Raw genomic sequence first — 27507 nt, 5'->3', positions numbered from 1 at the left:
TTCCAAAGATAACATGGGATTGAATTGAAAAGATAAATGCAAGAAAAAGAAATTGGTGTTCCCTAGTTCAGAGTAAGTGCCGACGCTGTTGTAAGACTTTTGTTTGCAGACAACACCCTGCTTACTCGAGTGTTAATATTTAAGTGGGATAGAATCAGTCATAAAGTCAGTTAACTGGAGAAAAAAAAGAATGCTCCAATTACAGTAAAATAGGCTTAAAAAAGTTTAAGTGAAGCCTGTTGTGAGAAATATTTTTTATTACTTTCACAGTTTCTCCCAGTATAACAGCATTGTGCACCTTTTCTAAGTCAAAGCAACTAGTCCTTAATGTTTGCAGATATGCACAGGGAGGGGCACAGAAAGTGACGTTCAGGCTTTTCCCCACAATTCAGGCTTTTTTTCCTCTGTCAGATGGCCAGAAGCCATCAAAATCTGGGACAAGGAGATTTGACTGTTGTAAGTAAGTGACCAGCAGAAGAGGTGTTTGTAACTCAGGCCTGTGAGGATTCACTTTCTCTTCAATAGATGACTCAGTTGTTCATCAGGCAGGGTCAGTCCTGCAATAATTAGTTAACAGAACACCAGTGTTGGTTCAGGGCTGTTGTTTAGGGGTTTCTCTTTTATTTTTCAATTCTATTATAAGGTATAGACTAGTGCCTCAACCCAACTGGTACATTCCAGTTACACTACACTGTTTCTGTTGAAGCTGCTTAATACACAATTAAATGCAACCAAAGCTGATGGGTTTAACATGAGTGCTGTGAAAATCCTTCATACTATTTCTCGTGGTACAGAATATGATTAGAACAGCAGCACCTATGACTGGTAAGTGGTAAAGCAGCTATCTTTTATATGGATTTGCATTTCTCATTCATGGTATGCAACATGCACAGGAGCTCAGCTGGTTTCAATGGGCTAACTGTGCTGAGGACCAGACTCAGATTGACACTAGTGGAAGTCAGCTGGTCCCTTTCTTTTGGACAATAAATCATAAACACAGCAGCACTAACAAAGTTGTCCAAAGGGTTTCTTTCATGAATTGTAGGAGGAAGCAGCACTGGAATTTCCAACAGATTATTGACAATTTCTCTTTTATTGTCAGTTTGGCAGTTTCAGTGTGAGCATCTCCCTTATGAGGAAGGACTGAGGGAGCTGGGTCTCTATAGTTTGGAGAAGAGGAGATTGAGGGGTGACCTTACTAGTATATATGAATACATAAAGGGGGAGTGTCACGAGGATGGAGCCAGGCTCTTCTCAGTGGCAAACAATGATAGGACAAGGGGCAATGGGTACAAACTGGAACACAAGAGGTTCCACTTAAACTTGAGAAGAAACTTCTTCTCAGTGAGGGTGACAGAACACTGGAACAGGCTGCCCAGGGAGGTTGCGGAGTCTCCTTCTCTGGAGACATTCAAAACCCACCTGGACACGTTCCTGTGTAACCTTATCTAGGTGTTCCTGCTCCGGCAGGGGGATTGGACTAGATGATATTTTGAGGTCCCTTCCAATCTCTAACATACTGTGATACTTGAGCTATGCTTACATGTACCTAGCACACATTATGTTCTTAACATGGCTTTAAAAAGTGGAAGGGTAAAGTTGTCTTGAAAACAAAGGTTTATAGGAGTAAAGAGCCACAGTGCAATCAATGGTTTAATCAAACAACTACATTATATATATAATATTTAAAGAACATAAATATTCAATAAATTCACTACAACATGAAAATAAAAGCTTCACATTCTCCCACGCTTTTTAAAGAACTGGGGACAAAGTGACAGACGCCTCCTAGACAGACTGCTCAGTTTCACAAACATCTCTCTTGCTTAAGGGACTGAACATTACCTTAGCTATCACAATGGGAAGGTATGCTGCAACTAATCTAGAAGATTCCCCATATATTTTAAAGCATTTATAATCGCTGCTCCCTTCCACCCCCCCCAGATTATATTTAGTGGACATGCACTACTAGTCTACACAATGCAACATTTCATCAGAAATTCATGAACAATGTAGTTCCTTAAAAACTGCCCCCTCTGTGTTCTGGGGCCTGAAAACTTCATTTCCTGTCACAAAAAACCAAAGTATTTCCAGTAAGAGAAAAAAGTTACTCAAAGGAGTATGTGCAGTTTTCACATTGGGATACAGCTGATATGAAGCAGCAGTCAGAATAGATGCATATTTACAAGTGCTAGGCTTGAAAGACACAAGCCATGGAAGGGTACTTCCTTCTTTATGTACCACATGCCAAAACTGGTCTTAATTACAGGCAAGAAGAAGAAGGAGCAATACCGTATGGTTTAAAACACATTACTTCTCACCTATCATTGCAACTTTTCTTGCTTCTAGCTTCAGGTGCAAATGGGTGCAAGATTCATCAGCAAGTCTTAGAGCAAAGGAAATTCACAGTAACATATTTTCCCTTAAAACGGATTGCTAATGGATAAAGCGGCCCCAATTAGGTGGCAGCAAGGTCCAGAAGGAAGCAAGAGGAATTTAACATGCAAATGAACAGTAGCTACTGGATTTTACATAACGGCTACTGCCAAGTTTTAAAACTTGAACCTAAATTGAAGACACTAAATGGTAAACTTTGTCAAGTACTAAAACTGTCTTCCAAAGTGCTAAACCACATCTGTTAAGCTATGGTAAAAAACAAACAAACAAACAAAAAAAAACCTGAAAGACAAAAGTAAAAGAAAACAAACCTCAAGCAGCTTATGTCCTCCCTGCTCAAACTGAAGCCCGGATAAGCTCCCAGCTGGGGTGGTGGGGTGGCACAAATTCCATAAAGCAAAGCATTTTGATGTTGCATTATGCCCATGTGCTGGAATTTGGGGCATTTGCTTTTAAAAAAACCCAGACTTTTCAGAACAGTTCTTTACAGAACATTCTAATACATTCACAATAAAAATCTGTTGTTACAGGGAACATAGTAAGGCTGTAAAACTTCCAGATTTTCTTCAATTAGGCTTGTGAGGACACTACAACATAGACCCCATGGGAAGCTGTAGTATGCATCAAGATTGGCATGTTCTACATGGGAAGGTTACGGGTTTGGCTTGTTTAGGGTTTGTTGGGTTTTTTTTTTGACTGGCTTGCTTTTTAATGGGTATTTCAATCTCATGAATCACCTTGCACTGAAGTATTAGGCCCAGTAAACAGCAAGGTTTTAAAGTGTCAGTTTTCTCACTACATCTCTGTTCACAAGAAAATGACTAATTGGATTACTTCTAGCTGCAAGACTATCAGAAATCCTTTACCAATCATTCATATGGATAACCATTAGCAAAGTACAACATTTAACACATTCCTTTGTATATGTTACTATTGAATAGACTTACTTAGCCATCCAATGCTCAATACTTCACAGAGGCTACTATAACTGTGTCAAATGTATTAGAAATCCAGATTTACCTGGACAAAATAAGACATTCCAAACTGGAACACTCATTCAGTTATCATGCATTAGGAACAAAAAAGCATGTCAAACACTGGAATGCACTGGAGAAGGTCATTTAGTCTCCTAGGGAAAAAACCAAAAGCCCAAAACAAAGACTAAATTAAATACAACCCAGAATATTAATAAGTATACTGAGAGCCTGAAGGCATGTGTATTGTCCATGAATGTAATGGTGGTGCCTTCTTTTAATATTAAAGAAGTCAGCTATAAAAAGAGTTAGTCCCATCTCAGTTTTCCAGCACAGCTTATTTATGTTCCTTTGTTGGTGCATAGTACAGTTCCATGGGTTTGTTCACTTTCCAGTACTTCTCACTGACCAGTTCCAAGGAAAAGGACCCATTTAATACCTAGAAGAGAACACCAAAACAGAAATTAACTGTCTGATGGTTTGCAAGGCTAGTGCTGTAGAAACAGACTATTTAAATTAGAGGACTGTGCCAGCTTAAGGGCATCACCAATAATGTGGCACAAGTTATTAGCTGAACACCAGGTGTCAAAACGCAGCAATGCAAGCTGTTGTGAACTCTTGCTGATCTCACTAAAACGGCACCCAAGAACATTTTTGCAAAGTGAATATAGTTGTAAGTAAACTTCAGTTTTTCCTCTTTCCTCTCTCTGCAAACAGGGGACTAGTAGATCGTATTTAGACAAAAGCAGAGATGTTTCTGGTGTAAGGGACACCCTCTAGTCTGTTTGAAATAGACTCTTAATGCAAAGCATCTGCTTATCTCTGGCTGGTTACTTGGGACATGGAGAAGGCAGACATATTTAATAATTTTTTTGCTTTGGTCGTTATCAGCAAGTGCTCCAGCCACACTGCACAAGTCACAGGAGGCAAAGGCAGGGACTGGGAGAATGAAGAACTGCCTATTATAGGAGAAGATCAGGTCTGAGATTGTCTAAAGAACCTAAAGTTACACAAGTCCATGGGAGCTTATGAAATGCATGTGCAAGTCCTGAGGGAACTGGTGAAGTTGCCAAGTCATTTTTGCCTTATATTTGAGAAGTCATAGCAGTCTGGTTAAGATCCCACTGACTAGAATAGGGCAAACATAACACCCATTTTTAAAAGGGGAGAAAAGTAAGACCCAGCGAGCTACAAACTGGTCAGTCTCATCTCAGTGCCTGGCAAAATCATGGACCAGTTCCTCCTGGAAATTATGCTAAGGCACATGGAAAATGAGGAGGTAATTGTTGACAGCCAACATGGCTTTACCAAGGGCAAACCATGTCTGACAAATGTGGTGTCCTTTTATGACAGGGTGACAGCACTGGTGGATAAGGGAAGAGGAACTGACATCATCTGCTTGGACTTGTGCAAAGCATCTTGACACTGTCCCATGCAACGTCCTTGTCTCTAAACTGGAGAGGCATGGATTTCATGGATGGACCACTCAGTGGATAAGGAATTGGCTGTATGGTCACACTCAAGAGTTGCAGTTGCACTCAAAGGTTGCTCGATATCTGGGTGGAGACAAGTGACATTTCCCAGGGGTTGGTATTGCAACTGGCACTGTTTAACATCTTTGTTGGCGACATGGACAGTGGGGTTGAGTGCACCCTCAGCAAGTTTGCTGGTGACACCAGACTCTGGTGCAGTCAACATGCTGGAAGAATAGGGATGCCATCCAGAAAGCCAACCCTGTGCTTGGCTGCATCAAAAGGAGGTCCTTGACCAGCAGGTCAAGAGAAGTGATGCTCCCCTTCTATTCCACTCTTGTGAGACCCCACCTGCAGTACTGTGTTCAGCTCTGGGGCCCCCAATACAAAAAGGATGTGGACCCACTTGAGTGAGTCCAGAGGAGGGCCACAAAGATGCTCAGAAGACTGGGTCACCTTTCCTATGGAGACAGACTGATGGAGTTGTTCAGCCTGGAGAAGAGAAGGCCCCAGGGAGACCTTACAGCAGCCTTCCAAGTACCTATAGGGGGCCTACAAGTCTGAAGAAGGACTTTTTATAAGAACTAGTTAAAGACATGGGGCAATAGCTTAAAACTGAAAGAGTAGATTTAGATCAGGAAGAAGTTTTTTCTTGTGAGGGTGGTGAAGCACTGGAACAGGTTGCCCAGAGAAACTGTGGCCACCCCATCCCCGGAAATGTTCAACACTAGGTTGGTATGGGGCCTTGAGCAACCAGAGGAGTTGAACTAGATGATCTTTAAGGCCCCTTCCAATCCAAACCATTCTATGGTACAATTTTATGGTTAAACATATGACTGACTTTATTCAGATAAATGTCCAGGCTCAGAGATCAGTCTAATTGAGATATTGCCTTTTATCTATATTCTGAAGTCAGCAACTGACAGCAGTGGTTCTTCCCTAAGCATACTTAGCTATTTCATAGTGGAACTGTGGAAGCCTACATGGAAGAGGAGAAATGCCACCTTAAAATAGACACTTCCTAGTGCTAGAGCTATCTGCTCTTGAAACAAGATTCTCAGATGAAGTAATATTTTTTCTCTTAAATTTTAACTGTAACATAATAGCATAAGTCAGCTTGTAGCTGCTGTCATCACTGCATTTTCCAAAAGTAACTCATATACCTCCTTTTCTACTACCAAAGTTTTTACTGTACACTTTTTCTTAAAAAGCAATTTATCTGTCTCTAATAAACAATCTGCTGCTATGAATTTTACCCCTAAGCCAACCGTAGAAAAGTCCAGCTGAGTGGATTTTAGTGAGATCTATATCAAAGATATACTGATGCTCAGTGTTACTCTTAGGCACAAGTTCTACTCACAGTGAACTGCCCATTGGCAGTAGCAATGTAAATGGTATACTGCTTCTCACTGGCTGTGTCAAGGTTCATCTGGTTTGATTCTCCTTTGCTACGAAGCTCCTCCAAAGCCAGTCTTACTGCTAGATACTTGGACAAGTGATCAACAGTGGCATTGCCTGAGGTCTTGATGTATCTGTCACAACAACCACAAAGGTAATCAGACATTTGAGTTGCAGGTATGGGAACAAGACAGCTGGAACACCCCCAGATATTAAGCATCAAGTGTGAAAGGCCTTTAAAGACAGCTTACAAACAAGAATTATAATTGCTTTCACCCCTGCCTTGCAAGCAGCTTACTAAATTAAATTGCTCCTAAGTGTTCTTGCATCCCTTTGACACTTCTCCCACAGGCCCTCCTGCTCTTTTGTAGAGAAAAGACAACACTGTCCTGTCATCTGCTCAAAATGAAAAACCTTATAACAGGTTCTCAAGGGGTTTTGAGAACTACTCACAGCTGCTGAAACCTGATCATAACTACAGTCTGAAGTGTCTGGACAGAAAGCCATGAAAGTGCCAGAGCTATACATGAGACACTCTCTGCACCTCTGCTCTTTGTTAAAGTTACTTATTGTCTCACAATCTGCTCTCACTTCAAGTCTTTATTCAAGAATTAAAGGCTGACACAAATGCTGTAGAGGCCTCTCCCAGAAGCTCGGCTTTCTTTTTTGCCTTTCAGCACAACACCAAGAATTCCCTTGCAATTCCAAACCAAAAAGAAAAGCTGGCTGAGGCTTATAATACATTTAAAGACACTACAGAGATATGTTTCATCATGACAGGAAGCCAGGAAGGGACCTGAGGAAAATATGAGACTGCTCATTGCTGTGATCCAAAATTTGCAGTCTGTGCTTGGACTGGATCATGAAAAAAAATGCCAGGAAAAGCTTCCAGCCTACAAAACCACAAATCCTGCTGACACAAAGCTGCTCTGAAAACTGCTGACATGGATAGTTTGTTTATTCCCAAAGAATCTTAGAATAAGTAGAAAGGGGCTGATGCCATCATCCTAGTACCTACTGTGAATTGCAACACTAGAAACTCTTAAAAACATCTTTATCTGCAAAGGCTTAAACCAGATTGTTACTGTATTTCTGATAACCATTGAGCAGTACCATCTACCTGACTTGAAACAGAAAGACAGGAAGAGTGCACATAGTTAAACAGCATGTGGTATGACCAAAAGTAAATTGATTTTTAAAAGCCCCAAGAAGTGCTAGAAAACAAAATCACCAGAAAATAGCAGCAGCATTCATGAAGAGGAATAGAAGACATTTACCTTGTCTGTGCACTGTCATCATTCTCCATGAGGGTCGGGTGAGGCCTGAAGACTAATTCAATTTCACTAGCACCATCCATTACAGGGTCTATTGCCACAGTTGTGTTGTTATTGTCCAATTCTAGCCCAGAGTCATCCGATGTTTTGGTTCTCTTATTACTAGGCCCTGCTTCCTGATTGCTGTGTGTTGAGGCATTGCTACAGTGTGAACTGTCACCATTATCCTCTGCACCACTACCATTCTCAATCTGTTGTTTCTTGCCCCTCTGCAACCTAATCAGAAATAGGTAGAAATAAACACTAAGCCAATGCAGTATAAGCACAAGCTTCAGAGATATACAAAGTTTAAACAACAAAAAAAATCCATTCTTACTAAAAAAAAAAACAAAAAACACAAAAAAAAACCAAAATCATAGACAAGATTATAGATTTTTTCCTATCCCTCAAACATCTTTTAGACATGTTATAGACATGGGTTTAGATATGTTTTAAGATAATTTTTAACTTCATATGTTTATTTTTATTTTTCAGGCAATTTCAGACCCTTATTTTCATCTAAATATGAATCTGTATGTGATTAAAATACAAATGACACCATGCTTCACCATAACGTAACATCTGGGGCCTCCTTCCCAGCTGGCTCTCTTAGATTTAAATACACACCCAGAATTTCACTACTGTGGGAAAAACACGTATTCCAGCCTTGTGAATTAAGTCAGAACTAAAACATAATTTCTGGTGGTATGTGTATTTATTTGTAGGTAATGACAGTATGTTGGAACAGGATTAATTGTATTACAGTTTATTACCTAAAACACAATAGCCGTAATTTGGTAAAGCTAAAATGAAATCTGTCTATGTCAGGCTGCCACAGAAGTTGCAGGGAGTGATACAAAGGTTTCTATCAGTAGATAAAAGGTTACAAACTATTTTGGCAGACTTCACAGGAGGGTATCTCAAGCTATATGGGGAGTGAGGACAGACTTTTTACTGTCAAAGTAAAAAAGGCTACACATGGACAAATCACATGGATTACATACCTGTTCATCGCTTGAATCTTTAATCCTTCCTCAATGCTGTGACTTAAAGCTTGCTGGTTATTGTGCTTGCTGATTCTTGCTAGCACTCTCTCCTGATGAGCTTCATACTCATCTCGGCTTGGATAAATTTTACTGATGAGAGCATCAAAATTGGGATCTGGTCTCAATGACCTTTTTGAAACCAGCTTTTTACGACACGTGGGACATTCTTTGTTGCTGGACATGAACAAGAAGGAAGAAAACAATACTAACTCTCCAGCAAGAACAAGTCTGTTCTGACATTGCAATTCATACGCAAAGTGCTCACTAACACTGAATATTTATAGTCAACTTTGAATAGGGCTTCTATCTTTTGACAGATCAGGTAGTTACAGATAGATATTTAAGCAAAAAACCCCAAACACATCTCCCTGCTTCTTGGGGGGTTTCTTTGTTTTGTTTTTAAAGTACGTTTAAACAAACTATATTTAAGAGTTCAAAAGTTCCACTCTGCAAACCAGTTCTTCCCTTAACCCTGTGACTGGATTTTCACCTAGAAAAAATGCATGTCTAGTGGAAATTATATTGAGGCATAGTCTTTCTCGCACCTACAGGACAAAAGAAAGATTAAGGAACCTGTTCTGTAGTTGAAGCACTAACTACTGCAAAAACTAAGAGAGTCTTCTCCTTCTTAACATTTTGTTCCCATTTAACTAAAATGCTAGGTTCACACAGTGTTTTTCCTGTTAAAGGGAGAGGCCTGAATAGCTGAAACATTGGCATCATTACTTGTTTCTCTCTAATGTATTTTTGCTCATTACTCATCAGAATTTAAAGAGGCACAGTAAATTAAGTGCAAACACAAGTAATTGCCATTATCAAGAATAGGTGCATCATTAACTTACTGTTGATTACCTCAGAATTCTACTGCTTTTGGGGAAATGTGAACTTGTAACTGAAGAATACAAGAAAAATTATTTTTACTTTATCGTAAGTTGTTTCAGTACTGAAGTTTGGAAGCAGAAACACAGTTGCAAGGACACGATTTGCAATTTATTATTAGGAAAAAAAAGAAGGGAAATGGGACTCATTTTTGAAAGTAATGTGTATTTTTTTGTTTTGCTAGTAATGGATCTTAAAAAAAAAAAAAGAGGTTTTTAACTCCTTGCAATGATTTTTCACATGAGGAAACAAACAGATCTGGTCTGCCACAGATAGCTGAACACACAAGAATGAAATATGGAAGGTGTGTTACACATTCAGAAATTTGCAGGGCACAGGCATGTAACTGTTCCACATCAACACCCAGGACTTGAGGGATTTCCTTGATCACGTTTTCATCTAAAGTGAAATCCCTTTTCTTGTAATGATATTTACATACCCACTCCTGAGGGCTGTAATGATACAGTCAGCACAGAAGCGATGCAAACATTCTTTTGTTGTCATGGTGTTTTTTAACATATCCAAGCAGATGGGACACATCAGTTCACTGTGCAGGCTCCTGGGTGACACAACTATTTCCAAGCCATCAGTGATTGCTTCCTAACATGAAATAAAGTACAACTTCTTTAATCGAATTTAGTAGCTTTTTCAGAAAGATTGCATGTTTTCCTATTTCTTTAAGAGAAACACAGTAAAAAGACCAAAAAAAAAAAAGAAAAAACAAAAAACACCTGCACAACCACATCATGCACACACACACACATGCTGCTAAAGAAAGGAAAAAAAACCAACCCAACAACTTTATTTTTGGTTGATTGGTTGGTTTTAATATCACAAGAGAGGTTTTGTTTTGGAAGGATTTTGATTTTAAATATGGTATAATTTAGAATAGGCAGTTAGCACTCCTAAAGGACAATCTTACACATCAAGCTTCAAGTTATAAAAAGTATCTTAAAAAGCCCTGCCTTAAAGGCCATTTCTTTAGCACATATTACCTGAGGTGTTCTTTGCAATTCATACAAACTAAGCTCCCACGTTTTGCTTAAAGGTTGCGTCCCATTCGTCTGCACGGCTTGAGACATGGCTGGGAAGAAAGAGAGAAACAAGTTGCACACTGCCATACACTTGGCTACAGGAGCCAGCTCTTTTGAGCAGGCTTCTCTGGCAAGTGCGGAGTCACAGGAGTCTGTGCCAACAAAGCAGAAACACAGGAGGAGCCCTTGTTCATCCAGGTACCAGGCTCCACTTTGTTACAGATGGCTAACCCTGTGCTCTGTACCACTCCAGAAAAATCAGAGGGAGTCAGTCAGCCGTGAACACTTTGCAAAAAAATCAATTAAGACTGTTAAACAAAAGTGACACAGAACTGAAGGCTGTAAAATTTGGCTGTGTGATGTGAAAGCTGCAAATGCCACCTGATGTGGAAAACATTCATAAAACATCCACTTATAAATGTGCATGTGGGTCAAACAGGTCTACTTCCTAACCAAGTGGAAGGTCATCATACACAGCAAACTAGCTAAACATGTTCACTGGAAGCATGCTATAATGCTTTTCTTTTTCCTCCTGAAAATACATCATCAGGGGTTTCCAACAGAATTTTAGAGAATTCTAAAGGTCAAGTAAAACCTAGTCACTGGGTAATTTCAATCAAGAGCTTCAATTTTACTGCACAGTCCTGCTGGGCTTCAGCTGATGTGCACCTGATTCTCAATGACCTGGGGAGGTGGGGGAGGATGGGGGTGGTGAGACGTTTTTAAGTTTCAGAAACCCAAATCATACACACATTATCAGGGTTTTTTTTGTATCAGTAGCAGTAGACAGATACTTCTGGAAACAGACAGGGCTAGAAATAACTGCACTCAACAGAAGACTAATAGACTCCACAACCACTGCTGCAGAATTTGCTCACAGGGAGAGGAGAGGGGACAGTCATCTCCATCTTTCCCCTGAGGCAGGAAAACTTACCCCACACTGTGTATGTTTAAAGAATAAATGTAACCATATAAGAAGCAAGACTGTAGCTGCAGACATTTCTACTAGGTGGAAAAATTGGAGTGCTTTCTCCCTTTTTATAAGGGTTTTATTTTTGTTTTGTTGTATTTCTTTTTGTGGTTTTTTGTTTGTTTGTTTGTTTGTTTTGGGGTTGTTTTTTTTTTTTATTAACCTAGGCTTGTATTTCCAGACCATCCAAATCAGCAGCCAAATGCAGAATCTACTGGCATCTGCCAGGTACATTATAATCCCCTTTCCAATTCATCAAGTTCTATAGGAAAACGATCTAACTCTCTGGAGAACAAGGTTGCTTTATAAGTTTTAATTAATTGTTGAGGGAAAAGCAATAGAAACAGTGCAGCAAAGAGTATTATATCTACTTTTACCCAGGCACAGAAACTATAGTTTTCTTACCTTATGAAAAAAGGAGAGGGTAAAAAAAAAAACAGCCTGAGAAAGTAACCAAGTCCACTACTTTGTCTAATAAGCAATCAGGGACTAAAGACGTGTCAAAAGAAATAATTAGGAGATGACAGACTGTCAACTCCAATTTTTACTATATAAATATTGTGCCCTAAAAATGCAGTTTACTTGCCACAAGAAACACGTTCCTCTGTGTGGATCAGAAAAGTAAGATCTCACCTCCCCATTAAAAGTGACAAGCCATCACAACCCAGCTGCAGACTGTCAGCTCCCCATCTGGCCAAGCATTGGGCTGTCCTGTCAGGATTCAGGGCATTTTATTTAAATTATTCCAAGGTATGAATTTAATTACGGTATTAAGTGACAAATCTCAGTAAAGAAACAGCACTGAAAAGCATACTAATGGCAAATAAAAGAAACAGTATTTCTGTGTTCTAATTTCCACTATTATTTAAGGTAAGGATTTTTATTATGTGTTGTTGACAGTCAGTTGTTGTAACAGAGGCCCAACATTATTATTCTGTGTCCACACTGGATACTGCTCTTGAGTGTTTTAAAAGCTGACACATTTAATTAACTATTATTCCAACTACTAAAAGAAATTTGTGAAGCTGCAGATCATTCACATCTTTCCCAAAATCTGCTGAAACATACAGTCAAGACTGCAGCAAAGACAACTAAGTCCCACTAAATCCAACCTGCCTTAACAGAAAAGCCTGCTCCAAACATTATGCAGCTCTATCACAATAAAGAGCGGCCCCATAGTAAAGAGATGGTCACATGCACAAGTAACTTCTTGCCTAAGCTTGCAGGCCTACACTTGCTAACAGAGAAAAGCAGCTCTCCAGGTGCCAAACTGCCAGCAAACCTATCAATCTGGAGAAAAAGTGTATTAACAGTACCATTTATATTGCAACCTTGCCTACAAGCTTGAGGCTACACTGCAGAACACATGGTACAAATGTCATGATAAATAACTGATCAACTTTATTCTACAGGCTTCTAATCTGAGATGCCAAGTCCTTCATTCTCACCCTAAGCTCTGCAGTAATATCACTTTAAATTTTTTAAGGAGGAAAACCCTGGCCTGAAAGCTGGACAGATTCACACAATCCCCTTCATCACTAGTAAACACTTCCTCCGCCTCTGGTATGTCCAAAGTCAAAATCTGAGCACCACTGGAAACATGGTCAATTCAAACATGTTGATCAGATCTTTTCAATTTCCTAAACAAAGATGACCAGATTTCTTCTTCACAGCTCACAGGTGCTAGCATTAGGAACAGTGTGAAGTCAGGTACCTCCTGTGAGCCTTTTCTCATCATTAGGTTTTTGAAAAATCTTCTAACACACACCACAACTTTTTAATTCTTATCAATTTTTACTTTTATGACTTGTATATACCCTCTGGATATAAGAGGAGAGCAACCAGCCACACAACAGAGTGATATAAGGGGGAGAAGCTACATTCCTGTAGGCAGATCAAATATCTTCCTCTCAGAGTCATTAATGAGTCCCAGTTATTGTGATTTACGATATAGCCAGAGGACAGTATTCTAAGGAAACCTGCAATTCTTCAGACTGACTCAGTCTTCGAGGCACAGTAAAACTCTTAAGGACAAACTTAATAATTACAGAGTACACACATCTGTCACTATCAAAGCAAGAGCTGACTGATATAACCAAAAGAATATATTACAGATCTGAGAGCAATAAACACTATGAATCTCTTCATGTTTGATTCCTTGTCACTCCCCAGTTCCAAACAGCATCTGAAAAAAGGGAAGCAAGCTAACATTCAGTATTTAGTCATAAAACTTGCCTAGTTGTGTAGTGTTATTTATAGAGAAAACTGGAAGATGAGACAGGGAGATCACTAAAGATTATCAGGACATGTAAATTTTGATTTCTTTGTACCCAGAATGTTTCCGAGTTCTCCACATTGCCAGAGCATCAAAACCAAAGTAAAACAAAACTCACCTGTACTGCTTTTAAGGAGCTTCAGAAACTTTTGATCAGTATTATATATAACCAAACTTTATCTACACGTGGAACAGCCCCTTAACTAGAGCTGGGAGATGAGCCCGCCAGCTTCAGTGAAAAGCACCATATAACTTCATTTGAAAATCTTGCTATTTAATTTGGATTTCCTTGTAAAACAGGCTTATGCAGTCTTGCTCCTTGTGCTCATCCATCTGCAGACTATTTTGTAAAACAAATCTAAAAACAAGTAGCTGAGGTTTAAAAATGTAACAAAAGAGACCTTGTTCCTGAAGCACTGGAAAACAGAGACAGTTACAGAAGAAAATAACACTATGAAAGACCCCACCAGAAAAGCTGCTCTGATCTGCCTACCTACTGACTGGCGAATTTATGCCAGCAAGTCCTTCCAACGCACTTAAAAAACCCCTCCAGCAGAGCAACATCTGTACTTGTCACACCACATCCACTTTACAAGCTCTTATACTTGATTAATTGCTCAAATATAGTCATGAGTCACAGCAGGCTGGGCATTTGGGTATCCCATTCCTGAAACTGGCCAGTCAATATAAATTCCAGCTGGCAAGAAGTACACTTCAGATCACTCAGAGCTGCAGACCGGCTGGCTGCTCTGGCTATAAGGCAGCCAAAGGAGGAGCTCAGCAGCAGCATGTCGCTGCTCCTGCTCTTCCCTACTTTACCATTTCAGAGGTTTAAACCACCCTGAAATTCACTGATGTATAATCACTCAGACTTATTTGTCATTTGTGAGATTTTGAGATTTCCTGAGCTCTAGTTTAGAACTAACCTTGATGGTGGTCCTGCTTTAACCAGGGAGCCAGGACTTTCTACCAGATGCCATCAGAGACCACTCACGACCTGAATTATCCTCCGAAACACTTTGCAGTGCCTATTTTAGCCCAGGCAAAGGCTAAGGAGCAGCTGCACATGTGTTTGTGTTAGCACACCTTGACATCAGAGAAATGGTGGAATGGCACCAAGCAGCTGGAAGAGATAACCGTAACTATACCACACAGCACAAGTTCACCCCCCACAGTGGGATAGGGAAGAGAACTGGAAAAAAGCTAAAACCTGTAGGTTGAGTTAAGAACAGTTTAAAAATTAAGGTATAATACCATACTAATACTACTAATAATGATAATAACGAAAAAGAAAATAACAAAGAGAGAAATAAAACAAAAAAACCCGCAACAAATAGTATGATAGCCAACACCATTGCTCACCACCTTCTAACCACGGCCTAGCTCATCCCCAAGAAGCAACCAAACTGTTCCAGGTAACTCCCCCCAGTTTATATACTGGGCGTGACATGCTGTGGTATGGAATACCCCTTTGGCTAGTTTGGGTCAGGTGTCCTGTCTCTGCTTCTTCCCAGCTTTCTGTGTCCCTCCTCACTGGCAGAGCATGAGAGACTGAAAAGTCCTTGATTGTGGTAAGCATTACTTAGCAACAACTAAAACATCAGTGTGCTATCAGCATTGTTCTCAGAATAAATCCAAAACAGAGCACTGCACCAGCTACTAGGAAGAAAACTAACTCTGTCCCAGCAAAAAACAGGACACTGCTATTGAGCTCAAAACAGTGTACTGATCTCTGATACTTTCATGAAAAAAAAACAACCCCAGAAAACACCCAACAAAAAAAAGAAACCAAAACCCACAAAATAAAAAAAAAAACCAACCAACCAAACCAACAAAAAAAAAAAACAAACCCAAAAAACCAAAACCACCACAAAACCAAAAGAACCCGACAACCAGACACACACACGCACAAACACACACACACACAAAAACCCACTTCAGGATAAAAATTGCACTAGTTTCCTTTAAAAAAAATTTTACACAGTATTAAATCCTTAGAAATCAAATTATCTTTATTCCAAGCCTTACAAGATAAATATTTAGACTTAAAACAGTAAGAGTTTGACCTCTATTTGCCGTGCCAAGTTCAACAGCACCTTCAACCATTCCTTTCCCACCCCTACCCCCCCAAGGGATTAGTTCTTTAAATAGGTATCATAGTGCAGTTACTTGGAAACGTAACAGGATTAGAGTTTTATGTTTTACTCCCTGATACTTTAACTAGTATTAAGGACAAATTGCATGTTTTGACAAAGTATTCAATTCAATCATTCATTTCAATTTATTCAATTAAAGCATTCTCAAATAAAACATCTTTCCACCTTTATTTTCTTGCTAAGCACTTGACTTGAAAATAACTCAAACATTTCTGGATAGACATTATTTGAAATAATTTATCTTCACTGCAGTTCACTGGTGGCTCAGACTGTACTCCAGTACTAGTTGTTCTAGATTAAAACTGGATGTAAAGCAATCTAGTGCTTTTAGTATTCACTCTTTTCTGAAGCTTTTTTCATCGCTGGTTCTCAAAATCCCTGGGAGACAGCTGAATCAGGTTCTGGCCTGGAGCTCATTTTGTTCCCAGCTCTGAAATTAACTGCTCAATGATCCTGAACAAGTATGTCACTGCATTTGTCTGTGCCTCCCCATCCTCTTCTGCTTGTTCACTCATATTGCCACCTCTCCTCAAATTGTCTCTCAGCAAGTTTATATTGCACTCACGGTAATTATATACTGATCTCAAAAGGGGATAAACTTGAGAGAGGAATGTCTTACTAAAGTGTTTTTTAGTTCATTCAGCTATCAGTCCTTCTCTTCCCAATATCAAGTTCAATGTCACAACATCCCTTACTGGGACAGTTTTAACTTCTTTGTATTTGTAAATTGAATTCAGTATTCTATTAGCCATGTGTAAAGTCATCTTCTCTTGACACAATCAATTAACAGCAATGTTAACAACGAAGTCAAGCTCATTAATTCATATTCAGAGTTGCAATCAAAACACAGAGCCTCTGTAGTGCAGCTCACCTCCAACATGCAAGGTTCAAGTTGTCAGCCTTACAGCCATCAAAAGATAAGATGTGATTTGGTATCCATCATAATCTCTTACAGTCATTAAATCCCCATTTAAAATCTTCAGGAGACTGTGCTGTGGACTCATAGCATGAGCCACACATAAAGCAACAAACATAAGCTCCTAAGAACAAAATGAGAAAGTATTTGCCATTACTAAAGACATATGGACAGATAGAATAAAATCCTAAGTGTCAGGCAGCAAAATTCATAGGGGAAACTAATTCTATACTGACAGCATAAAGCCACAGCAAACAGATCACTAATAAAAGGTCACTTCAGAGAAGCTGCAGGATGTCCACTCTTGGAGATAGTCACACTCAACTAGATGTGGTCATGAACAACCTGATACGATTGACCCTGCTTTTATCAGGAAATTGTATTAAATGATCTCTGGAGATCTCTTCCAACCCTAATTATTCTAACTATAGGGTTACCTCACTATCAGGGACATGTATACTTAGTTTTGCCATATAGAAAGTGACACAGCCAAGAAAAAAACAATAGCAACTAACATTAATCAACCAATAAAGCACTACCATAATAGAAAGCTGAAGAAACTTGAACAGGACCCTCTCATAGTCCACACACTTTTTACAATCTGTGTGGCTGAATATTATATGGAGATTGTCACACAAAACAAACATCAGAAGGATTCTGGGGTATTACAGTGACCACTAGCTTTATGTAAAGTAGAATGGATTTGTTTGAACTGTGTGAAAACAACAAGGGAATTCAGATTCCTAGTCAGTTTTTAAAAAAAACCAGCAAGCCTACTTAAGGTGGGAGTTTTCTCCATAAATACATGATATAATCATAGGATCATAAAATAGTTAGGGTTGGAAAGGACCTTCAGATTATCTAGTTCCAACCCCTAAAGCCATTCAAGGAAAATAACACTTTCTTTAAGTATCTTCTGAGAACTTGTGGAATCAGCAGTGAAAGCCCCAACCAGGTATTTTTGTTTAAATTGGAAAACTAATAAGCACCAAAACACCATACAAATGTTTTCTGAGAATACAGTTTCTCCTGTATGTACATTTAAACTCACCAACAGCAAGCAAAACTGCCTTGGGTTTTCAGCAGCTACTGAAAAGCAGGCCTCTTGAGAGGTGAAGGTATCTGCCCAAATGTAACACTCGTAGCTGTTAGAATAGAGCTGTGAGTGGTGACAGATTGGTAGTCAGTCTGAAGATCTGATACAGATTACAAGATGAATGTTATCAAGAGGATAGTCAGCTACCATCACAAAACACCTAAAAGTATATTCATGGGCTAATTTCAAAATTACCAAGCACTTTATCAGTTAATAGAATCATAGAATAGTTAGGGTTGGAAAGGACCTTAAGATCATCTAGTTCCAACCCCCCTGCCATGGGCAGGGACACCTCACACTAAACCATATCACCCAAGGCTTCATCCAACCTGGACTTAAACATTGCCAGGGATGGAGCATTCACAATCTCCCTGGGCAATCCATTCCAGTGCCTCATCACCCTAACAGGAAAGAATTTCTTCCTTATATCCAATCTAAACTTCCCCTGTTTAAGTTTGAACCCGTTACCCCTTGTCCTATCACTACAGTCCCTAATGAAGAGTCCCTCCCCAGCATCCCTATATGCCCCCTTCAGATACTGGAAGGCTGCTATGAGGTCTCCACACAGCCTTCTCTTCTCCAGGCTGAACAGCCCCAACTTTCTCAGCCTGTCTTCATACGGGAGGTGCTCCAGTCCCCTGATCACCCTTGTGGCCCTTTTCTGGACTTCTTCCAACAGTTCCATATCCTTTTTATGTTGAGGACACCAGAACTGTACACAATACTCCAGGTGAGGTCTCACAAGATACTCTATAGTAACATGAGTTCCTTTGGAAACAATCTACTATGTTTAAAAATGAGCGGTTAGCAATGCTTACGCAAAGCCAGTGCTTAAAATACTTCTGTACACATTAACTAGAAGTACAATCAAAACCAATTAAATGACTATTAAAGATGCCAAATTAATGTAAACAATAAAGCTGAAACTTCAAGTAGCAATTATGTGCTTCAGAAGTCAAATCTGATAACAAACAACAAGTATTTAGACCATGCTTTTCGGCCTTGTAATACATTCAACAGATACATCCTTGGACTGTATTTATGGCATAGAAACACTGAATTAGAGAAACAAACAAACAAACCAAACCAAACCAAACCAACCAAGACCACACAAACCCCAACATAAAAAACAAAACAAAACAAACAAACAAAAAAAGCCAAAACCAGAAACCAACACACCAGGAGGGAGAAGAGACAGGTTGTTGTTACATGCTCCATGAAAGAGATGAAAGGAGCACACCAGCAACACCAGGGCAACAGTGTTGCTGGAAAATAAGGAAAGAATCAGATTTTTGTCAGGGCATCATCCTGAGCTGGGCTTTGCCAGTGCATGTTTAAAATCATCTGCAACATTACAACCCTACCTACCACATTCACTCCCCCAAAAAATCCTTACAAATGCCAGCACAGTCCTTCCCAAACACCACAAGGAAAAACAGTATTACCTCTATGTTCTCCTGCAACCACCCAAAGTTTCCAGCACATTGCAGGAAGCCTCTGCTCTTCTACCTCTCTCCAAACATACTGCAAGAGTTAAGAAAATGTCAACCTACAGAAAAATTCCCATCTACCTTCACTGCAGATTCAACTGCTGCCCTTACACACTTTGCTGGACAATTGAATGATGGTACAAAAACCACATTTATGATTGCTTGAAGGCTAACATTATAACCTGTACCTTAGGAAAGCTATTAGCCATGAGACATGCAGTTAAGTATCTTCTCTCCTTTTTTTCTCAGGTCCATTTTAAGGGGTTGTGTATTTTGTTCTTAAAGATGAAACTTGGAAACCCAGTTGTGAGCTAAACAAAGTAAACAGAAACCAAGTCTGAATAAAAATGTATGAAAATAAAGAACAGCTGGTACCATCCTGAGGCTACACATGACTGTAAATAATAACGTATATTAATGCAAGCAATCTGACTGCAGTGCACATCATGGTGAATTTTTAAATGTGATGAAGCAATTTAAAGCAGGTCTACCCTTCCACTACTTTAAGTCATTCCAGTTTCAGTTATTCTTGAAGGATATGGGTAATGCACACTGAGAAATAGTCATGATGTGATATACATCCTGACAATCTCATTTTAACAATGCTTGCATTGGTTCTTTGTCATACTATTTTCCTACTTTATTTAGAGAATTAAATGAAGAGATTAACAGTAAAATGTTTTGATCAATTAAATCAGCATAGCCTCACTATGGCTGAGAAAACAATTTTGCTAGAACCAGAAAACTAACATTAAAATGAAGCACTTTCGGATGGGTACATCCAGCTCCCACGGAATGTTAGATAACTGATCAACTGGCACAGTGAAGAAGTTACAAAAGCAATAAAGCTATTTGTACACACGAGTGCCAGATGTTCCCCACACTAAAGGTTGTGCCAAGTTCTACATTTAAAATACGAATCCAGCTTCTTTTGTATGAAAAAATGACATGTTCTCCTTTTTTTTTATAATATTGTGTCACCAGAACGCACACTAGGAGAAGCTGCAGGTATGTATCTCTACAGGCTGCTTGAAAGCAAAGAATCTGAATTTAAGACAGTTTGCCAGATTCTCATTTGCCACTTAAAATTGAGCTTGTATTTCTCAACATGTGAAGTTCATTCAAATCCATTATACAGGTCATCCTAGAATGAGTCATACTTTTTCCTTTTATCCCATTACTTTCAATAACAAAGCTTTTCATCTAGAGGAGACTCAATTACATGAGATGGTACTTTATGGTGACTCAGCACTGAAGTACATAAAAGTAAGGGAAGCTACATCTGTTCCCAAAGCAAGTATTACAAAGCTCTGTGTTTTCAGATGGCCAAACTGAGGAATACAATTTTGTCAGTCTGTAAAGAGCAGTTAGCAAAGACAGAAAACCTCATTTCTGCCCTAGAGCACCAGCAGCCGGGAGGGTGTGAAAACAAGGAAAAAAAAAAAAATTAATTCAAGACCACAGACTCAAAAATGTCCCAAAGCAGCCAATAAAACTCAGGAATGCAGGGAAATCTGAGGCACCGGTGCAGCTTAACAGCCTCAGCAGTCAGCAACATTACAGATGGTTTTCCAAAATGATTGTCCCTCTCAATCACACTAATTCAGAGCTTTTAGTTTTCCTCATAACTAGCCCCAAACTCACATTTTTTTCCACAGTGTGCCCCATAAACTTAATAGGCATTTTTCTTCAAAATAAAATAATCCTTCCTTGAAAACCAAGTAACAAAACCTAATGCTCTTATTATGGAACATCCATCAAGCTACTGGACAGATGACACCCAACAGATGGGAAAAAAGAAGTAACACTAATATTGCTGAAACACACTGTCATGCTAGCACATAGTCTTTTACAACTTCTTCACTGTATTTATTCTCCTAAGGAAGAAGTATTTTGCCTGGTGCCTTAAGATGTAGAATCTTGCCATTAACTGCCATTCACAATTTACTGGACCTGAAATGAATTGACCCATGGAGTATGGCAGCATTTCCAATCTGGACATCAAGCTGCTCACACTGGCCTTTAGAAACATTTGTGCTATGACCTCATACAAACCATCTGCTATACATATGTACACCTATGGAAAAATTCAATTAATATAATGCTAACAGAAGTGACCACAGAGAGATACTCTTTCCATTTTGGATGGCAAGAGCATTAAGAAAAAAAAAGTATCAAATTAAACTTTTAATTATACTCAAGGTGGTTTCATTCCAGTGTTAAGAACATTCACATACTTTTGGACATGACAGAAGTACATGATTTTAAGTTGGTGTTTCTCTGTATATTTATGGCAGTGAAGCATATCAGTGTAGAAGCACTATACGTCCATGTACATTGCTCCTATGTACCTGATGCTCAAATTTAAATTTATTCTAATGAAATTTATATTCCCTGATAAAGGCATCAGGGGCCTTTTCATGCTACCATCTGGATCACTCCATTAGTGTTGATAATCTCAGTCCTTAGTGCTCAACTTCTTATTTACAGTTCTGTATCATACCCTCCCAGACATCTCCTCAGCCACGAAAATTGAATACACAAATTTACTATCATTTCCAGGGAACTCTCTCTGTATCATGTTAGTTGCTTTCAGATAGTTCAGAATTCACCCATTTTCCTCTCACTGTCATACCTGCAAATGCTCAAATTCGTCACATTCCAAAACCAGCCTATTCCTAAATTAAAATGCTTAGATTTCTCAGAAGGATTAAGTAGAAAATTTTCAGGTTTTGGTACAAGAAAACAAACAAACAAAAAAAAAAAAAACAGAACAAAAAACCCACAACCAAAAAAACCAAAAACCCAGACAAAAAAACATTGCCCACTATTCTAATGCAACAAGTTGCAAAATTATTTTAATCATTAGAGCTAAAAAATGCTGGCACTTACCCTGACACACTCCCTCTATCTTGTCCAAAGCAAATACTGAAATATGATGAGACATTAATGCCTTCTGCCAAGAGTGAAAACAAAGCTGTTATAAGAACAGTAGTTTTCCACTCTTGATGTGGGTCAATAGATCAGGCAAGCACTTGACCTCAAATGTGACAAACCTTCGCCAACAATTCATGTAAGAAGTAAAACAGCCATTTCCAAGCTATAATCCAGCCCTCATTACCAAGCCATAATTCAGCCCTGTGAAGTAACAAAATAAGCAGCACTCTGGGGGAGTGAGCAGAATTGCAGTTTTCTCTGTTAACTGTTAAATCTTATGCAAAGTTTTTCATATTATGAAGCATGCTACAGTATACTGCATGCCAGACTAACACAGGTGAGCTTCAAAAATTAAGTTCCTAAGCTCTTTGGAGTTAAATCAACTCCAGACTTCATAATTAATAACCAACTGTGAAGGAGAAATGCAAAATTGCTTTTCTAAAATCCTGCTTAAATTCATTTCAGTACAGTAGCAGACTACAGTAGGAAGGATAAAACACTTTTGGGAGCAACCAAAAGCAAAATAACCCCAGTAACTAAATACATACAAACAGGCCAGGAATCATACATTTTACCTTAGAATATTTTTAATAAGACTTACTTTTTCCCCTCTCCTTTTAAAATTCATTCTCTAGTAGCATGTTTATAGTGCACTGAAACTCAGAGTCTGCAGTAAAAGACCACATTCACCTGGATGTGATCATATCAAAATACTCTGTGCCCTGCTATTGTGCAGTGTACCCCCGTCATAGAATTATCCTTCAGAACTAGTCCTTTTGTTTTTACAGTACTTTCTTACCCTCACAGCACTGCTGGCACATTTTCTAAGGCAAATCAATGTCTCCCTGAAATAAGAGTGGCCAAAAGCAAGAACTGACCACTACAATCAACAAGGTTAAGTCTGACCTTTTCAATACCCCCATTGGTTACTTTTTAGTTTGCTGTACATTTTATTAAAAATTTTATGAACATACTTGTACTACTATTCAAGTGATCTTTCCCAGCTCCATTAATGCTGTTACTAGCTCAGTAGCAAGGGTTAGGTCTCTAGAAAACTAGTCTACTTCCAGGTTTTACATTGGAAATGAGGAGAAACGCATTCCTTGACTGATAACTACTGGTAGGAATCACTTCTGTAACTGCAGTTACAGCAGGAAAACAAAACAAATAATCAAGAAAAAAACCCAAAGGAAACAAAAATAAATCACACAGCTCTTTTTCTACCCACAGCACAACCCACTGTCAGTGGTGATAATAAAATTCACTGATTCTATTTTACCTTGAGGACTTTGCAGTTTTAATACAACTCACTCAGATAATACTGCTCACTCAGATAAAAAACAAACCTCCTGCCAGAGGTATGTGTAGCCTCAAATACACTGTAACTTGCGTGTACTGCCACTTTCTTATCCTTCTCTTCAGCATACAACATACTTACTCACATTTACTAATATAAATAGGAGTATTCTAATGAATTTATGTTGTGGGAGAAATTCTGAATTCAAGAAATATATTTGGTTTTCAGTTTTTGCAGACCTATGCTAGCCACAAAAATTTCTCACCCACTTACCAGTTATCATAGAGAAGCTAGCCACAATCAATAGTAATATAATTTTTTTAATGAGAACAAAAGATGGCTTGGTTATTAATCAACAGAAAATAAATTCCCTCCAACCCTTAAGAAATAAGAAGAAAGACTTGAGTCATCTCACGATAATTGACTTAATAGCTACAATAAGTATACAGAAACAAAACTGTTAATTTGGCAACCAGACAGCTTTCATCTGAAGCTGGGTGACAGCTAAATACAATTTGTGTTTTAAGGACACTCTTTCAAATAAAACTGTACATTTTGTAAACAGTACTACAGGAGCAATACATTCATAGCTTAAACCCAGTAATCATCCAAAATAGTTTAATGTTATCCCTGAGTGGTAAAGAGTAAAGAATAGATTAGGTTTTTAATTAGTTAGCAGAGTACTACTGCTCCCAGCTGTTCACAAGAGAGCTGTATGATCCAGAAGTGGGGGGTATGCAGACTGTGATAATTCCTAAAATATTTCTCCACTGCAACAAGTCTAAACTGCTCCATCATACCGAACACTGCTCATTCCTCAGAAAATTAAGAATTTAAGGTCAACTTTAAAGGCCAGTTATTTTCATCAATAAGCAGATCCAAGCTGAGGGTCAACAACATCCCCCCCTTCCATTATTTTTCCTCTCTGTTTGCATCACTATTAAATTGCTGATCTATTCAGGGGAAAGTAGGTGAAGGGGGAAAAAAGGAAGAAAAAAAGTGAAAGTAATCCCTCTACTCTGATACTTCTTTCATGCATGTTCTTTGAACTGGTGCTTCATTAAGACTAGATCCAGTGCTCCTTTTAACAAAAATACAACTTGCAGACTTTCATCTCATTTCTTGAAGTCCCTTTTTCCCCTTGCTTCCTTCCCCACCTTGCATTTGTTTTGTTAGGCAAGGGAAAGAGAAGGATTTTAAAGAAGCTGAAGAAATTCACATATCCCAACATTTACTCCACATATAAAACTGACGGTTTTCCTACAGGTGCCAACTATATTTTTATTTCATGATAAGGCAGCCCTGAAAATGCCAGAAAACTCCTCTAATCACCTAACATGCCCAACCAAGTCTTTATACTCAGTATGTTACCATGCATCACTTTTAAAACACAAAGTATCATTGATAAAGAGAGACCCAAGCAATTTATTCCACTAGCGTATGCATATAATTTCAACCTAAGATACTGCAGGCAGTGTTTTTCTTGGCAGCTGTAGCAGGGCTGGTGTTTCAAAGCTCTGAAGCCAAAGCTCAAAATTTTAGCCACTGAAGAAGTTAAAAAACTCCTTCAATGAAAAATCTGTGTCCCACTATTATTATGAAGCTGAATGCAGAAAATATTTATTAAACATTGTAAATGACAATTCACAGGGTCACTAAGGTCTAAAGATATTCTGAACTTACCTACATGCCATCACTGGAAGGGTAACAGAGTCAGATCCAGCTGCAAAGCTTGCCACCCAACACTGAGGCTCACAACAACATCTATCCAGTGAAAAGTCCTCCCATCTCCAAGCAATTGTCAAAGATAACCCTTCAAGCAAGTATATTTCTTAATACAAAATATACTGCTTATCGATATCCAATACTTTCAAAATAAGTGCCTCTGTCTTAGCTGACAAGTTGAATGCCAGCTCTGAGCTTAGCATGATGTATTAAAAAGTCAAATTATCTCATTACAAAAGTTTTTAATGAAAATACAGATGAATACAAATGCGAGTACCTCTGCAGGGAACTCCAATGACAAATAGTCTTTGTCACTAAATGAATGACACATTTGATTAAAGAATTTTCCCCAAGCAAAATAATTTCACCCGCACACCAGTCACGTTTTCTCAAATGCAGGCAATTTCCTTTAATCCTTAAAAGCCTGCGTGCAATGCATAGTTATTACACAGAGCTATAAGGAGCTACACTTCCAAACAAGACTGGATTAAGATTTATCGTACTGAAAACACCTTTCTCCATTGGCTGTCCTATGGATTTTTAGGGAGTAAGACACTCGATCCAATTACTCTACATAGAAGAGGCTCTGAAAAAACAAATAGCTTAACAAAAGCCTTAAGAAGAATACTGCTCAGAGTGTGCATTTCATATATATGCTACATGCTACGCCATGGGATGAGTCCAAGGAAGGCAAATACATGATTCTGATGAGCCAGCTACCACAGACTATAAAAGTTGGCAAGAAACAGGTGTTAAACTCATATCGGAAGCAGTGACAGCAAGTGTGAAGGGAGAAGACACAGCTACAGTTCCCGACACAGTGCCTTTCTCCACCTGATACCCTGCTGGAAACGATGACATTTTCACAAGAGCGGTCGGGTTGCTCCCAGTACGTTTATCAGCATCACGCCTTGCAAATACTGTTCAACATGGTTATGTGCATGGGCTTTAAGAGAAACAAAAGACTGGGAATACAGAGCAATAAATCATATATGACATACTTCAACATAACGTATTTTAAGCAGGGGCAATTCGTAAAAACAACAACGGCTTGTGGCTCTGTTAATCAGCTCTCCCTTCCCAAGTAAGGCATTTGGCAATGCCTCACTCTTTGGGCTAGTGTTACGGTATGCGGGTGTGATACGGAGCTTTGTACGGTACCTCTCCCTGCAGCTTCCAGAGTATGTGTGCACACACATTTATCTATATTCCCGCCGCACACTGGTCCCCAGGGATAGCTCAGGGCTTCAGAAGCTCCCCGCAGCTCTGCAGCAACGCCAAAGGCACCAGGCTGAAGGGAGGTAGAAGAGATCCGGGTCTTTCCCGCGGCCCCACCGCCGGTCCCGGCAGCCCCGCACGGCAGGGCGGGGGAGCAGCCTGACAGGGACTCCAGGCGACCAGAGCCGCCTGACGCAGCGACTGCCCCACTGGGGTCGGGAGAGCCCGACCACGGCTTCCCCTCAGACAGCCCCGCAACCTGGAGGACAGCCCACTGCGGAATACCCCCACGCCACCACAACAGCCCCTCCTCCGCCTCGCCCGCACCAGGTCGGGCACCGCTCTCCGTACCAGGCACCCGTCCCAAGCACCATGCTACAGTGGGCGGCTCCGCACCTTTCCCTGCCCCACTAGAGGGAGAGACCCGGCAGTGGCAACCGCAGCCGGCCCGGCCCAGTCCTCGCCCGTCACCCTGAGCTCACCGCCCGCCGGGCTCCCGCCTCAGGCCGCCGACGTCGCACTACACGGCTCGCTTCCACCGCCCTCTCCCGCCAGCGGTGAGCCGCAGACCCAGCAACACAATATGGCGAGCGGCAACCTCCGCAATGGTGCTCGGGAAATAGAGGGGAGTTACATATTCATGGCTGGGGCTGGGCAGGGGGAGCGTGGATGGAGCTGTCGTGACCGGGCCTCCCAGCTCCCTCCCTCTTTCCCTCTCTGCCGGGGTACATCGCTGGCGGGGGTCTACTGTCTTCTGTCCCCGCCTTCTTCGCACCTCTGCTGCGGCTGCTCGGGCCTCGGCTCCCCGCCGCCTGTCAGCGCCAGTGCCGCGCTCCTGCTGTCCTCATTGCACTTCTGGTCTCGAGCCCAGGACGATGCGGCACCGAGAGCGGCGGGGCTCCTCACGGCCGCCC

The 27507-nt window shown here is 39.9% G+C and overlaps 2 protein-coding genes across 5 annotated transcripts in view; one reads left to right on the top strand and one right to left on the bottom strand.

Moving 5' to 3' along the window:
* Positions 1 to 27507, top strand: part of TRMT1L (tRNA methyltransferase 1 like) — a 331995-nt gene that overhangs the window by 22484 nt on the left and 282004 nt on the right. The window lies entirely within an intron of this gene.
* On the bottom strand, positions 409 to 27323 carry RNF2 (ring finger protein 2). Of its 4 annotated transcripts, none has more exons than XR_009724229.1 (8): positions 27076 to 27323; positions 10475 to 10563; positions 9919 to 10079; positions 8559 to 8774; positions 7519 to 7791; positions 6204 to 6375; positions 3418 to 3810; positions 409 to 557 (listed from the first exon to the last, which is right to left on the bottom strand). XR_009724229.1 is itself a non-coding variant. In XM_061345719.1 (8 exons), the coding sequence occupies exons 3-8, from the start codon at positions 10559 to 10561 to the stop codon at positions 3709 to 3711; spliced, it is 1011 nt and encodes a 336-aa protein (XP_061201703.1). In that variant the 5' UTR covers positions 10562 to 10563; positions 26537 to 26666; positions 27076 to 27323; the 3' UTR covers positions 2886 to 3708. The 4 variants fall into 4 exon arrangements, 3 of the variants coding, with proteins under 3 accessions (XP_061201703.1, XP_061201704.1, XP_061201702.1); XM_061345719.1 differs by lacking the exon at positions 409 to 557 and adding an exon at positions 26537 to 26666 and having other exon boundaries at positions 2886 to 3810; XM_061345720.1 differs by lacking the exon at positions 409 to 557 and adding an exon at positions 26537 to 26641 and having other exon boundaries at positions 2886 to 3810.

The sequence above is a fragment of the Neopsephotus bourkii genome, unplaced genomic scaffold (genome assembly GCF_033783945.1).
Source record: "Neopsephotus bourkii isolate Nb327-2 ecotype Australia unplaced genomic scaffold, CSIRO-AGI_Nbou_v1 NB_234, whole genome shotgun sequence".
NCBI lineage: Eukaryota > Metazoa > Chordata > Aves > Psittaciformes > Psittacidae > Neopsephotus > Neopsephotus bourkii.
Note: the sequence above shows the minus strand (reverse complement) of the source record. Positions and strands in the feature narration are given on the sequence as shown.